The 15,041-nt window shown below is 33.4% G+C and overlaps 1 protein-coding gene across 1 annotated transcript; it reads left to right on the plus strand.

The window, feature by feature from the left end:
- The first annotated feature begins 482 nt into the window (after nucleotides 1-482).
- On the plus strand, nucleotides 483-9,327 carry LOC137408824 (uncharacterized). The gene is made up of 8 exons (XM_068095405.1): nucleotides 483-572; nucleotides 3,919-3,951; nucleotides 4,295-4,348; nucleotides 5,122-5,184; nucleotides 6,030-6,092; nucleotides 6,295-6,357; nucleotides 6,546-6,668; nucleotides 9,195-9,327. The coding sequence occupies exons 1-7, from the start codon at nucleotides 503-505 to the stop codon at nucleotides 6,662-6,664; spliced, it is 465 nt and encodes a 154-aa protein (XP_067951506.1). The 5' UTR covers nucleotides 483-502; the 3' UTR covers nucleotides 6,665-6,668; nucleotides 9,195-9,327.
- The last annotated feature ends 5,714 nt before the right edge of the window (nucleotides 9,328-15,041 follow it).

A 15,041-nucleotide genomic window follows, 5' to 3' on the forward strand; every position in this document is an offset into this window, starting at 1 on the left:
TCATACAGCTCTGTATTTGGCTGTTGAGAAGAGTCATAAAGAAATCTTGCAACAGTTGCTAAGAGCTATGGATAAGTTTGCACACTTTAGAGTGTTAAAGAAGATTAATGGCTGGACAATACTTCATAGAGCACTATATAAGAGAGACCGAGTGTCAGTTAGGTGTATACTAGAATCTGTATCAGGGGATAAATCAAACATGTATAGGCTGATAACTATGAGAGAGGAAAGGAGTGGGTACACAGCTGTTTCATGGGCAGCCTATAATAGATGCACAGAGGCGATGTACCTGATGCTACAGCCGTTCACACCAGAAGAGAGGTTTAATATTTTGAAGATAACTGATTATCACAATTATCGGTTTACACCTTTCCATTCAGCTACCTGTTGGGGCGCTGATAGAACTAAGACAGTAGAGTGTATGATGAGTAGCTTGAGTCCTCACAGACTGGTTACTCTCCTGAACATGAAAGATTGCTACGATACAACTCCTCTTGATCAAATGAAAATGGCTGCTCTAAAATCCTTGGTGAATAGAGAAAAAGATGCAAGAAGGCAACAAATACCGCAGGGTAAGACTATTGACATAGACGTTACAACATTGACATAGAGTAATCTTATATTTTGATAAGGATAGTTTATATTAACTAAGACATTCGGTAGAGATATTGTTCTCTAATATTTTATATGATTTTAATCTGTCAGTTATCTAAACATTATATCTTGTATACAACTTTTGCTTCAATAAATATTTTAGCATAACAACAAAAATTTTCAGCTGATCGCCTCTTTAAAAACAACAGTAATGTTACAAATAATTTACAATTTTATGTTCTAGAGTAAAAGAAACTGTTGAAATTGCGTTTTTATATAACTTGATGTAAAATCCTATAGTGTATCTAGTTTACCTAAAATGCAATAAATTAATAGAACAATAATACAATGTACTTTAGATATTGGTATGTAATTAGGTATGTGGTATGTGAGTGACTTGTTTCAAAACTATTAAAGATCATTGATCATATTCTGGAAGTTATTGATTGTAATCATTATGTATGCTGGCCCACCTTGTATCACTGATTTATATTACATTACTGATTACATTTGGTAAAAATAACCAATGTGAATGATAAGTGCTTATCCAAACTTTTTTCATTAAATACATAAAAAATAATGAACTCGGCATGAATATGTTTTACCATTTAATGTAATGTCTTACAATAATAGGCACACATTTGTGTGTTAATCAATATTAATCCTATACATGTGTTTTGTAGTCTGGTATACATTTTGTTTGTCTCCAATATAGTTTCAATAAATTGGTTCTTCAATCAAGAATCGAAAGAGTGGTTTCAAAAATGGGTTTAGTGAGAAAAAACTTTATCAATTATTTTTTGTGAGCAAACTATCGTAGAACCTCTGTTTGAAGGCTGTGGAACTCTATTTTTCTACTTTTTATATACAGTGGCGTTTTATTAGAGAGAACTCTTAAATAGAGGGTAATGTTGTATTTTTGCAAATAGCTTGTTGTAATTTTGGGAAGATAAATTTAACCCTTTGACGGCAAAGTAAATTTTGCCTACATTTTGCACTCTTTTTCAGGCGGTATAATATTAGGCCCTTTACGGTTTAATAAGTCTGCTGCAACTTACTTCCAACTTGACGTAAATATCTAAATAAATATGTATTGGGAAATGTAGGTTTTGACCAGTTGACATACAGTCAAACATGGATAATTCGCCCTCAGATAGCTCGAACACATGGTTAACTCCAACGGTTTCTTTGTTCCGTTCTGACGTAATGATAAATTGCATTAGATAACTCGACCTCAACTCTGTTAACTCGAACAGTTTTTTGCCCAACGGCTACCAAGACGGTTGTTATCGCTTTAAAAATCACTTTATTCCAAGCCATAGAGGTAAATCTCAACTTTTCGTAATTTATAGGCATCGTTATTACCACCATCGGCAAAATACTTTTGTCAACGACTTTTCTGAAGGTTTGGTGAAATTTGATTTTTACCAAGCATCCGCTTAGCGATGGTCCTTCGGAAGCAAGAAAAAGTGAGGTAACCTTCGCATAAACTTAAAGAAAAATCGGCAAAATTGATCTTGGTTAAAACGCTCAAAAAAAGATGGCTTTTCTTCTTAGCATTTCAACAACGATCAAGTTTTGCCAATTTTAATCTAAAAAACGTTCTGGCAATAACATCACCTCAAACAACAAACCAATCTCAAGTGATAGAAAGATCTCTATACTATTTGATAAAAACGTTTTAAACTTTACATTAGAAGCATTTAATTTGAAACAAACCATTTATGCTTTTGATTTATATTATAGTTTGTATATGTGCTGATATATTTTCTTTTGAGCATTTCAACAAGGATCAAGTTTTGCCAACGTCAATCTAAAAAACGTCCTGGCAATAACATCACCTCAAACAACAAACCAATCTCAAGTGATAGAAAAATCTCTATACTTTTTGATAAAAAAGTTTTAAACTTTACATTAGAAGCATTTAATTTGAAACAAACCATTTATGCTTTTGATTTATATTATAGTTTGTATATGTACATGTATCTACTAATAAATAAATAAATACATGGACTTGTGACAGTGCTCTGATAACTTGAACGCTTGTCAATAGAAGATGAATTGTGAGCGTTGATCCATCGGAAGCCGAGGTCAAATAATATTAATGATGCTATCAATTCACATGCAATAAATCTACAAATTTATAAGTTATATAATAATAATCTATCAAATGCTGCAAATATGTATTCAAGAGCAAGTGAAATAAATAAACCATATTATTGATACATACAGAAACAAAAATTAACATTTTTGAAACAAAACTATTTGCATTGTTTGCTTGACTAATTGCGTTCTGATCAATGCTATATTTATTTCCATTTTAATTTCTTCCGGCTGTTCAATACCTTCCACAATGCCTTTTGATCAAAACAATTAGTCTGCTCTCTTGAACTCGTCAATATTAGCATCCAAACAATTTTTTTAGCTGACTGGAAATAAGAATTAAAAATGCTTTTCACACGATTGAGAAACTTGGCCAAGCAAAACTGCTTGTACTCTTAGCGTGCTAACCACAAGTTTTATTCTCAAAATATTAGGACAGATTTCATTTTAGTTGCTATACCATTTTTCATTTGCGTACATCAAAGCATCAAGATCGCATTAATCAAGGAATGACTACTAGCCAGATATAGTTATTAATTAATTTTGTGGAGTTGCTTTCATAGTTTTAAAGAAAAAAATACTGGAAATCTTTAACGTTAAACACGAATTGCAATATAAATAGCAACCACCAATATTAGTACCGATTTGAGGATACATTTTTACTGATTTCTTTCTATTGTATGTTTGTAAAAATCCATGATTGTCAATGTGAAGTTCAAATAGAGGTGGCGTTCCATTAAAATATGGCTCTCAATTTTTAACCTTTTATTCTATGGTAGCGAGTAAATAAAGGTGGTGGTCCAATAAAGGTGGTGTTCAAATATATATTTTACAGTAATATTGCTAATTAGGAATTGCCAAATTCAGGTTTCAGCAATATTATAGAGTTAATTATCAACAAGCTAAGTGCTGACAATATAAATGCCTCATCATGCTCATAAATATTAGAAGTAAACATTTAGCCAGCACATGTTGACCGCTCTATATAGCTTAGTACTATACATCTAGCATCATTAAACCAGCTAATCTTATATTAATGGATTATACTAAATGCAGATGGTATATACAACACTGGAAAGATGCAATTTTATAGTTTGTGTTTAAGATATTTACTAAGTAAATTATAATATATACATAGCCGATGAGTAGAATAACATTTTGTTATGTACAATACTCAATTGTTATGTATACAGTTGGAAATTATAAGTTTTATTGTTTTAGATGCTCACTATGAGACAATGATCAAACTTGAAGGTATGACTACTATACTAAAAGATTCACTCGTTGAATAAGAAACAAGTAGAAACATAAGATATATAAAGTATGTTTTAATCATGCATTGAATTTAGCAATAAAACTGGTTGTTTGAAAGCTCATATTTTCACTATTCCACTTCAGTTTGGACAGTTTATGAAATTACAAAAGTAAATGTTTCGTGTGTTCGAAAAGGCAAAGATGCAACTGATGCAACAATTTGAGTTGTCTATGAGTTGTGGGAGGTAGCCAGTAAGAACAAAAAGATTTGATTTTCACAAATTTAGTTTTAACGTTTATTTGCATATAGAGTAGTTTTTGATATTTACTTTATCTATTATAGTGGTTTTGCAAGATATAGAGGGACTAATGATCAAGGCTAATGGAGAATCAAAAGGTATATCTTGCATAATTATTTATATACGCACCACTGGTCAGAGAGTACATTAGATAGATCATAATATTGTGCATAAACATAGCAGGCTGTGTAGCCAGAGCTATTTTATGTACTCGAAGCAGTGAATTCACTGATTTATAATCCTCTTGTGGAACGCTTTATTGGATGTGTTTGATGTCTGCTGATGATTGTTTATTTAAAAGTACTTTAAATGAGTGTAACTAACTAAATAGTTAAGATGGATTTATTTGGAGCAGAAGTACATCCAATTGAATGAAGGCATATTCTTTCCTTAACCTCATTCCACTCTAAAATCTAAAACAACTGTCACATACATGTAAAGGTTGTAAATAATTCTGTGTTTGCCAGGAATAAATGTTTTATTTATATTTTTATTTGCAAAACAAAAACCCTTTTCATAATTTTGGTATACAGATTAATTTATATATGGTTACATAAACCTCTAAGACATTGCTAGCAGTAGCCAAGTAGCTACAGACCTGGCTCTTGAAATCTCGCATTTCATGAATAGCATGGGTTCCAGTTGATGAGCTATAATAATTACATTTATTTTATAGCAGCGAAAAAGGCTAAAGGCCGTATAGAAGCTCTACAAGCAAAAAATCGACAGCAAGAAGCGGGTAGACTAGGATACACTGACAAGTTTTAGAAAAATTGTGACAATAACTTTATATTGTTAAAAAAGGTTCCATGTCTTTAAGCGCTACTTGACACTGGATTTGCTATAATTATTGTGCATGTTTGTTTTACAGCACTGAAAGAGGCTAAAGACGGTATAGCAGCTCTAAAAGCAAAAAATCAACAACAAGAAGCAGGTAGACCATCATTGTTTGAGATGAAATCAGGAACAACCAAAACAATGTCTTGACTAGAAAATATTTCCGTCGGGCTGTAGAAAAATTGCAACAACACATCTATATTATTGGAAAAAAACTCGTTGTTTTTTAACTCTTTTACTGTCGTATGCACATTTTGCAAATTTTCCAGCAATTGCGTAGTAACCTAATTTTTTTATTCTTTTACAACGTAACCAACGATACTTAGTACTTTTACAATTTTGATAGTGTTGTCCAAGGAATTCTCTATAAAATTAGCCTAAATTCGCAAAGCAATTTTAAATCTTTGTTTTTGGAATTCCCATCGCAAAGACACAGATTTTTTCTTTCTGACGTTGGAACTATTTAGTGTTATTATGGCTTTCACAAATACCCCCTGAGTGAGAAAACAAAAAATCACTTACGTTGATGACATTATAGCCAATTTAGATTTTGGTCATTACACTGATAATGAAAGTAGCAGCATTAGCTCTGATGGTGGGGAAAGTAATCGTTTTGTAAAAGTAAGGAGCATCTTGGAGGGCCATTTTAGCTTTGTAGCGATTGTAGCTTCACATAGCATCAGCAACGCACAACACATAAATACCTTGAATTTTTGCATAGCGCTGATTGTTACCACGTCGGCAAAATAAAACATATAAAAATATTTTATATAGAGTTTGGAATTGAAAAAAATGTATACATACCATGAAGCAAAATCGGCAATTTTCAGTAAAATGGCTGGCAGTAGGCCGAAAGCTAAATCTGTACTTGGATGCCAGTGAAAGGGTTAAGTACTACTCCAATTGGCTTTACTATGATTGTGGTATCTTTTTATTTTATAGCACTGAAGGAGGCAAAAGGTGGTATTACAGCTCTACGAGCAAAGAATCGACAACAGGAAACAGGTAGAACAATATTATTTGATAATGTTCTTGAAGCCTAAATCAGGAACACTAAGCAAACTCATACTAGTAAATGTTTCTGGTGAGTTTGAAAAAAATTATGACAATACTTCATTATAATTAAAAATGAAAAACATTCCTAATTTTTTAATCACCACTTTGCACTGGTTTATTTTATAACTGCTGTATATTTTTCATTTAAAAGCACTGAAAGAGGCTAAAGGCGCTATAGCAGCTCTACAAGCAGAAAATCGACAACAAGGAACAGGTAGGCCAGCATTGCTTCATAATTATGTTGACGAGTGAATTAGGACAATAAACCATCATATTTCTTAGTAAATGATGTAGATCAGTTGGAAAGAATTGCAACAATACATCAATGTTATTGCAAAAAATTCCGGTTTTTAAGCACTATGTCACACCAATTTTGCAATAATCATTATATCTATCTGATAGCGCTGAGCGAGATTACGAATACAATGTACACGATGCAACAGATGATCAATGACCTTCAAATATACTTGAGGAGAGCTGAGCCGACAGATGTGATGGGTAACCAAGAAATTGATGACTGATCAGGTAAGGATTTAGTTAATGTGATTTCTGTCTAATATGACTTACACAATGTCATATGCGTACATATATATCCTTTACCTGTGATATCTGACTGTCTTGGTTGCAAATTTTCTTGACTTATCTATTTTACTCTGTTTATTTTACTTGGGCAGCTATAAATACATGTGAAGATCATCCATCAATGTTCAGGATTTTATTAAACCTCTATATCAAAAGCAGAGCTTAAGTAGGAGGTTATCTGTGTCAACTTATGATACTGGCCTTCCTGGCTCTTCCGATTTAGTCATTACTGAAGAATTAATACCTGTAATCTATCTTTGCATGGGCTTGGTCCAGCTGGTGTAAATATTCAGAGCAAGCTTTAGTTGACTTGACTGATAAGAATTAATATCATAGATTGAGCTTGGGGATTTCTTTAGCGATAGGGTCACTAAACACTTGGTATAAGGTATTAAAGTAACACCATATCATATTGTTGCCATGTGGTCTAAATCAGTTATTTTCAACCACTGCCGCGGCACACTAGTGTGCCGTGAGAGATTGCCAGGTGTGCCGTGATAAATTATCTAATGTCACTTTTTAAAAATTTAAAAATTCATAAAACATTTGTTAACCATTTTCTGTAAAAATTATGTCAATGCCCAGTGTCCGTGCTGTAAAGACGGGAAAGATAATTTACCGTAAAACCTTTATTTGTTTTTCAACCTTTCTTTTATGATGACATTTAATTAGAGGTGGCATTTAATAAAAGGGTAGCATTCAATTTTTCAACTAGCTGCTCATGATTTTGGCAAGTTAAACTTCATTTAACCAATAACGAATGATAACATAACATAAGGTAACATCCAACATAAAATTATTATACAATCTAACAAACAACGAATGATAAAATCTCAACCAGCATAAAACTATAAAACAAGAAATAAAATAAAAAAACACATAATACAACATAACACGGTTATTACTGGAATGTAATAAAATGTTTAATATTGAAAATCAAATGATACATTACTATTGCAACAGTTCTCATCATTCTCTAGAACAGTCAAATAGTTTTAGAATCACTCTAGAATCAGCGTCAAATAGTTGAATGTCATTTTTATTGGTAATTAGCCCACGCTTGCTGGAGACACTCCAGTCTTAATCGGGTCGTATGACCTGAAACGATGGATGTTGTTATCCTCAGAGCCATTTAGAGTGCTGGTCAGTCCACATCCCTCGAACGACCTGCCAATTAGCTTCTTTGGATTTGTGCCTGCTAGACGTGTCTGCCAAAGTTTGTAGCTGCGTTCTCGGAGTGCTCTGTCGAAGTTTCACACGCAAATTGTGCGTTAGGAGCGTTTTGATTGAATGCCTAGGCTTTGATCTTTTAGGCTCAATTTCCAAGCACCATGATCTAGGTGCGTCTATTCACCCGTTTGATGCATGGTCAATGCATTTAATAACGGCCCAAAAAACTCGAAGTCCATCGAAATCGGACTGGTCGTTTAGTACAATATGCCTAAATAGGTACCTTTGATTACTAGTTAGCGTGACGAATGTCAAAGTGCCACTTTAATATAAGTGGCCTTCAAATAAATATGGCCTTCAAATGAAGGGTAGCGCTAGGATATTAGCTTTGTGTTCATCTAAACAAGCTCACGTTTACACTGAGTATAAATAAATTGAGAAATTATATTGTGATTAAATATACTGTTCAGAGTGCCATTTTATAAAGTTTTTGGTTAGTGGTGTGCCGCAAGATTTTTCAAATGTAAAAAATGTGCCTTGGGTAAAAAAAGGTTGAAAAACACTGGTCTAAATGACAAGGTAGCAATAAAAGTAATATTTTAGTTCAGCTAAGGAGCTAGATTCAAGTTTAGTTTTTGTTGTGTTTTATTTATAAAGTGAATCAAGTGTGTGAGTAAAAATTTGTATTTGTTACTCTTACATAGCTTTGGCAATGTGAACTCAGCACAGTTTTAGTATGACCTTGTGTGAAAGATTGTGAAGTCCAAAAACTGAGAAACTCTATTCCTTATCATATCAGATTTTGCAATGGCTAATTTGTTATACTTTATGCCTTACCTGCTAGACAATTATGGAAGTGTACCTGCATTCAGGAATACCTCTTTACATTTATACAGGTATGCATGTGTATATCTATATGTGTGCATAAGTACATGTATGTACGCATACATCCATACATGAGTACAGAGTACGGGTATTCCTGTATACATGTACATAGGCCTACATACTTGTACTGACTGTGTTCTGGTATTAAGGAAGACTCATCAATCTTTATCAACTGTTATACTGTGCTCTAAGTATGTGTGACTTTGCAGCCATGCTATGGGTAGTTCATGTGTTATTTTTATGACTCATTGACATGGATTAACCAGCCAAAATAAGCAGTTATCTTACCATATATCTGTCAATACATTCATACAATTAATAATCTGATGGAAGTTTCGCATTATAACATCAACTCAAGTCTTCAGAGTTTTATTAGTCCTATAGTCAAGTTTTAGTTTGTTATGATCATTGTAGGGTTATCTGAGTCTCTGGCTGTCATGTGACCATCACATGGTGTATCAATAATGCTCCTACCAAGCGCCACTCTACACAAACCTCTTCAGGCTGTCTGAGCTATCCATCATATATGGCTGCCTATAATACTATTCGTTATACTCATGACTTACATCAAGTATAAAATTAACTTTATATGACTCCAGACTCGTAGCTAGAACAATCGCTTAATTCCAGTTTTACTTCCTTTATTTTTCAACAATACGTTGGTTATGGTGGTCAGGTGTATTCCAATTGTTTTGTTAATTTTCTTCTTACTACTTCCCAAGTATGATTTTAAAATTACCATTTTGACAAATAGCTATACATTTTTTTAAATATTTATATTATAGTAAATAGTGTTTCATGTTTTGGTTCGTAATATGTAGTTGTGGCTTGAGTTTTTGTAATGTTTTCATTATGGAATATAATGTACGTTACTTTATTTGTTAGTGATGAGGTACAGTCGTTTGTTAATACTACACATACATAAATAGACATAGGTTGTTAGTATTACACATTCATAAATAAAATGGGTTGTTAATATTACACATACATAAATAAAATGGGTTGTTAATATTACACATTCATAAATAAAATGGGTTGGTAATATTACACATTCATAAATAAATTGGGTTGTTAATATTACAAATAAATAAATAGAAATTGGTTAGTAATATTACACGTACATAAATAGAAGTGGGTTGGTAATATTACACATACGTAAATAGAGATAGTTTGGTAATATTACAGACGCATGAATAAAAATGGGTTGTTAATATTACACATAAATATAAATGGTTTAATAATATGGTAATAGTGATTTGGTTGATTTTGGAAATTTCTTCAAAATATGATCAGTTTTGGTTTGAAATTTAGTTGACATATACTATGTTTGTTATTTATACTGCAGGCAGGTAAACTGATTTTAAAATGTTATCAACTAGTTGTATATATTATAAATTTTACTAGTTGTTAAGTTACAACAAATATTGACATGCACTTTTTATCTAAACAATACACCTAACAATGAATACATGACTGAAAACAGCGTTACAGGAATCTACATGTATATATCATTTCCCACATGTGTGTGTGCGTGCGTGTGTGTGTGAGTGTTTGCTTGTCCGTGTGTGTGTGCGTGTGTGTGCGTGTGTGGTGTCTGTGTGTGTGTGCGTGTGTGGCGTACGTGTGTGTGTGAGTGTGTTTGCTTGTCATTGTGTGTCTGTGTGCGTGTGTGTGGCATGTGTGTGTGCATGCATGTGCATGTGTGTACATGTGCGTGTGTGTCTTAGTTTTCCAATCTGGGTAAATGCTATGCATTTTCACATTGTTTGGTTGATATCATCTAAATTTCTCGCAAATCTGCTTTGTTGTCAAACATATTTGGTTTCAAAACCTTTTTTGGATTCTTAAAAACCAGCATCATAAGCACCCGTTGTCAGTTACATAACTGAAAATAAAAAACATGCTGGGCATAGCCAGCTTACTGCTAGTGCTTTTGGCATGCAAAAATTGCTGCAGCTGTAGCAAGTAACTGAACAGCTCTATATATTTATTGATCAGATACTTTAGGATCAGTCAATCACACATCAATTCCTTTTGATTTATTGCCCACTACTACTTTAACTACTACTTTATATCTTAAATGATTTTATTAAACATCCATTTCAATATCATATAACAAGAGCCTTTCATTATGCCATCGTTATTGAAGAAAACCAAATGAATTTAAATTTGGAGTTTGCTGTGACAGATTTATTAAGCTAAAGTTAAAATTTACAGCAGATGTGAAATGCTAAAAAACTGTAAAAAATTAATTTGATAACCTTTTGCTATAACATGTCAATGTAAAGTCTTTTAATATTTTGCTGTTCAAAATAAACACAATATAATCAAGAATGAAATTTCAGACAACATTGTAATTCCATATATAGTTTTTTAAACATCACCTATTAGAAATGTTTTAAAAAATTGTCAGAGAAAACGCCTTTTTCTCAACTTCCTTTGTACAAGGATGAAAGCATATTTCAGTTGTATTGAAATGTAGATATTATGCCAGTTATCAAAATCATAGCAAATGAAATTCATTTAACTTTCACATTTACAGGTCTTGATTTTTGAAATGTATCATTATCATCTTTGGTCAAAAACTTATTCAAAAGTTTAAAACATATTTTTTTTAAATTAGAAGTATTCGCAGAATTGAAAAGAAAGTATTAAGCCAGTATGAATACAGCTAGTTGTCAAAACTTAAAGGTTGACTTGCAACAAAATTCACGTTACAGATATTTCGTATCCAAAAATCTACCATGTTTTTCTCTGCTGTCTTGTAGGTGCAAAATATGTGGAAATGTGATCACAAGTTCTTAAAAGCTCAAAAATGAACAGTTCATCGCCGCCATCACAAAAACACCGTAGATCAGAATCAGTTTATTTATCTGACGTAGTCAATCAATTTTGTTATTGTTTTGACACATGATATTTGCACGAGAATTGAAAACCCAATAGTAGTATGTAGAGAGCAGATCTACACAAAAAAGTGACGGATCCAGCGAGGGGATAGAAAAAGGGGGTTGCGAATTAAATTGGCTAGGGGTGTAGATTGAATTGCGTGGAGTTGAATGAGATGTTGGGGTTTGGGGGGAAATTGTGGTGTAGAGTAGGGGGTTGAATTCGAGGAGGTATGGATCCGCTCCTGGCGTAATCGGCGGATTATCTGTGGATGAGTCATCCGATTAGTGGGGGATGAGTCATCCGATTAAACGTGGATTATCGCGGGATTAGTCGGGGAATCGTTGCGGATTAGTCGGCCGAATCGTCGCGGATTATCGGTGGATTAGTGGGGGTGAATATCTGGGACATCGAGGGCTGGTTGGTTTTCCGGAGTGGATCTCGCGGATTATCGAGGAGAGCGAGAGATTACCGGATGAGTGAGGGGGTTAATATCTGGGACACCAAGGGGTTGATTTTCCGGAGATTGTTATATATTTGAAACATTGAATATATATGAGAAAGTGTTTATGTACAAAGTTATTTTTTTGAAGATTTGATGTTTTTGTAATGTTGAAGCTCTTGAATGGTTAAGAATTTTAAGGATTTTATTTTCGGTTTTTTTTGTATATATGTAAGATTGAAATTTGTTGGAGAAATTAATATGTTGAATGAAAGATCAGTTTTATTACAAAATTATTCACTTTAAAATTGAGAATTATTCCATGAAGTGGTAAAGCACCCATAGATCCTTTAATTAGATTAAACTAGTAGACTTGCTAGTTCCATGCACCGTGAGAGATCATCATGAGTAATCAGTGCATTGAGAATTATTCCATGAAGTAGTAAAGCACCCATAGATCTTTTAATTAGATTTAACTAGTAGACTTGCTAGTTCCATGCACTGTGAGAGATCATCATGAGTAATCAGTATATTGAGAACTATTCAATGAAATGGTAAAGAACCCATGGATCTTTTAATTAGATTAAACTAGTAGACATGCTAGTTCCATGCACCGTGAGAGATCATCATGAGTAATCAGTATATTGAGAACTATTCCATGAAGTGGTAAAGCACCCATGGATCCTTTAATTGGATTAAACTAGTAGACTTGCTAATTCCATGCACCGTGAGAGATCATCATGAGTAATCAGTATATTGAGAATTATTCCATGAAGTGGTAAAGCACCCATGGATCTTTTAATTAGATTAAACTAGTAGACTCGCTAGTTCCATGCACCGTGAGAGATCATCATGAGTAATCAGTATATTGAGAATTTTTCCATGAAGTGGTAAAGCACCCAAGGATCCTTTAATTAGGTTAAACTAGTAGACTTGCTAGTTCCATGCACTGTGAGAGATCATCATGAGTAATCAGTATATTGAGAATTATTCCATGAAGTGGTAAAGCACCCATAGATCCTTTAATTAGATTAAACTAGTACACTTGCTAGTTCCATGCACTGTGAGAGATCATCATGAGTAATCAGTATATTGAAAATTATTCCATGAAGTGGTAAAGCACCCATGGATCCTTTAATTAGATTAAACTAGTAGACTTGCTAGTTCCATGCACTGTGAGAGATCATCATGAGTAATCAGTATATTGAGAATTATTCCATGAAGTGGTAAAGCACCCATGGATCCTTTAATTAAATTAAACTAGTAGACTTGCTAGTACCATGCACTGTGAGAGATCATCATGAGTAATCAGTATATTGAGAATTATTCCATGAAGTGGTAAGGACCCATAGATCTTTTAATTAGATTAAACTAGTAGACTTGCTAGTTCCATGCAATGTGAGGGATCATCATGAGTAATCAGTATATTGATAATTATTCCATGAAGTGGTAAAGCACCCATAGATCCTTTAATTAGATTAAACTAGTAGACTTGCTAGTTCCATGCACTGTGAAAGATCATCATGAGTAATCAGTATATTAAGAATTATTCCAAGAAGTGGTAAAGCACCCATGGATCCTTTAATTAGATTAAACTAGTAGATTTGCTAGTTGCATGCACAGTGAGGGATCATCATGAGTAATCAGTATATTGAGAATAACTCCATGAATTGGTAAAGCAACCATGGATACTTTAATTAGATTAAACTAGTACACTTGCTAGTTCCATGCACTGTGAGAGATCATCATGAGTAATCAGTATATTGAGAGTTATTCCAGGAAGTTGTAAAGCACCCATGGATCCTTTAATTAGATTAAACTAGTAGACTTGCTAGTTCCATGCACCGTGAGAGATCATCATGAGTAATCAGTATATTGAGAACTATTCCATGAATTGGTAAAGCACCCATAGATCCTTTAATTGGATTAAACTAGTAGACTTGCTAGTTCCATGCACTGTGAGAGATCATCATGAGTAATCAGTATATTGAGAACTATTCCATGAAATGGTAAAGAACCCATGGATTCATTAATTAGATTTAACTAGTAGACTTGCTAGTTCCATGCACCGTGAGAGATCATCATGAGTAATCAGTATATTGAGAATTATTCCATGAAGTGGTAAAGCACCCATAGATCCTTTAATTGGATTAAACTAATAGACTTGCTAGTTCCATGCCATGTGAGGGATCATCATGAGTAATCAGTATATTGAGAAATATTCCATGAAGTGGTACAGCACCCATGGATCCTTTAATTAGATTAAACTAGTAGACTTGCTAGTTCCATGCACTGTGAGGGATCATCATGAGTAATCAGTATATTGAGAATTATTCCATGAAGTGGTAAAGCACCCATGGATCCTTTAATTAGATTAAACTAGTAGACTTGCTAGTTCCATGCACTGTGAGAGATCATCATGAGTAATCAGTATATTGAGAATTATTCCATGAAGTAGTAAAGCACCCATAGTTCCTTTAATTAGATTAAACTAGTAGACTTGCTAGTTCCATGCACTGCGAAAGATCATCATGAGTAATCAGTATATTGAGAATTATTCCATGAAGTGGTAAAGCACCAATGGATCCTTTAATTAGATTTAACTAGTAGACTTGCTAGTTCCATGCACCGTGAGAGATCATCATGAGTAATCAGTATATTGAGAACTATTCCATGAAGTGGTAAAGCACCCATAGATCCTTTAATTAGATTAAACTAGTAGACTTGCTAGTTCCATTCACTGTGAGAGATCATCATGAGTAATCAGTATATTGAGAATTATTCCATGAAGTGGTAAAGCACCCATAGATCCTTTAATTAGATTAAACTAGTAGACTTGCTAGTTCCGTTCACTGTGAGAGATCATCATGAGTAATCAGTACATTGAGAATTATTCCATGAAGTAGTAAAGCACCCATAGATCTTTTAATTAG

Source organism: Watersipora subatra, chromosome 11 (assembly GCF_963576615.1).
Source record: "Watersipora subatra chromosome 11, tzWatSuba1.1, whole genome shotgun sequence".
NCBI lineage: Eukaryota > Metazoa > Bryozoa > Gymnolaemata > Cheilostomatida > Watersiporidae > Watersipora > Watersipora subatra.

Bases quoted from the DNA above. Each gene is read 5' to 3' on its own strand.
- LOC137408824 (XM_068095405.1), top strand. From the start codon at position 503: ATGAAAATGGCTGCTCTAAAATCCTTGGTGAATAGAGAAAAAGATGCA. The intron at 3,952-4,294 runs GTATGACTACTA...TATCTATTATAG, and splicing joins GACAATGATCAAACTTGAAG to TGGTTTTGCAAGATATAGAG. The intron at 5,185-6,029 runs GTAGACCATCAT...TTTATTTTATAG, and splicing joins AAATCAACAACAAGAAGCAG to CACTGAAGGAGGCAAAAGGT.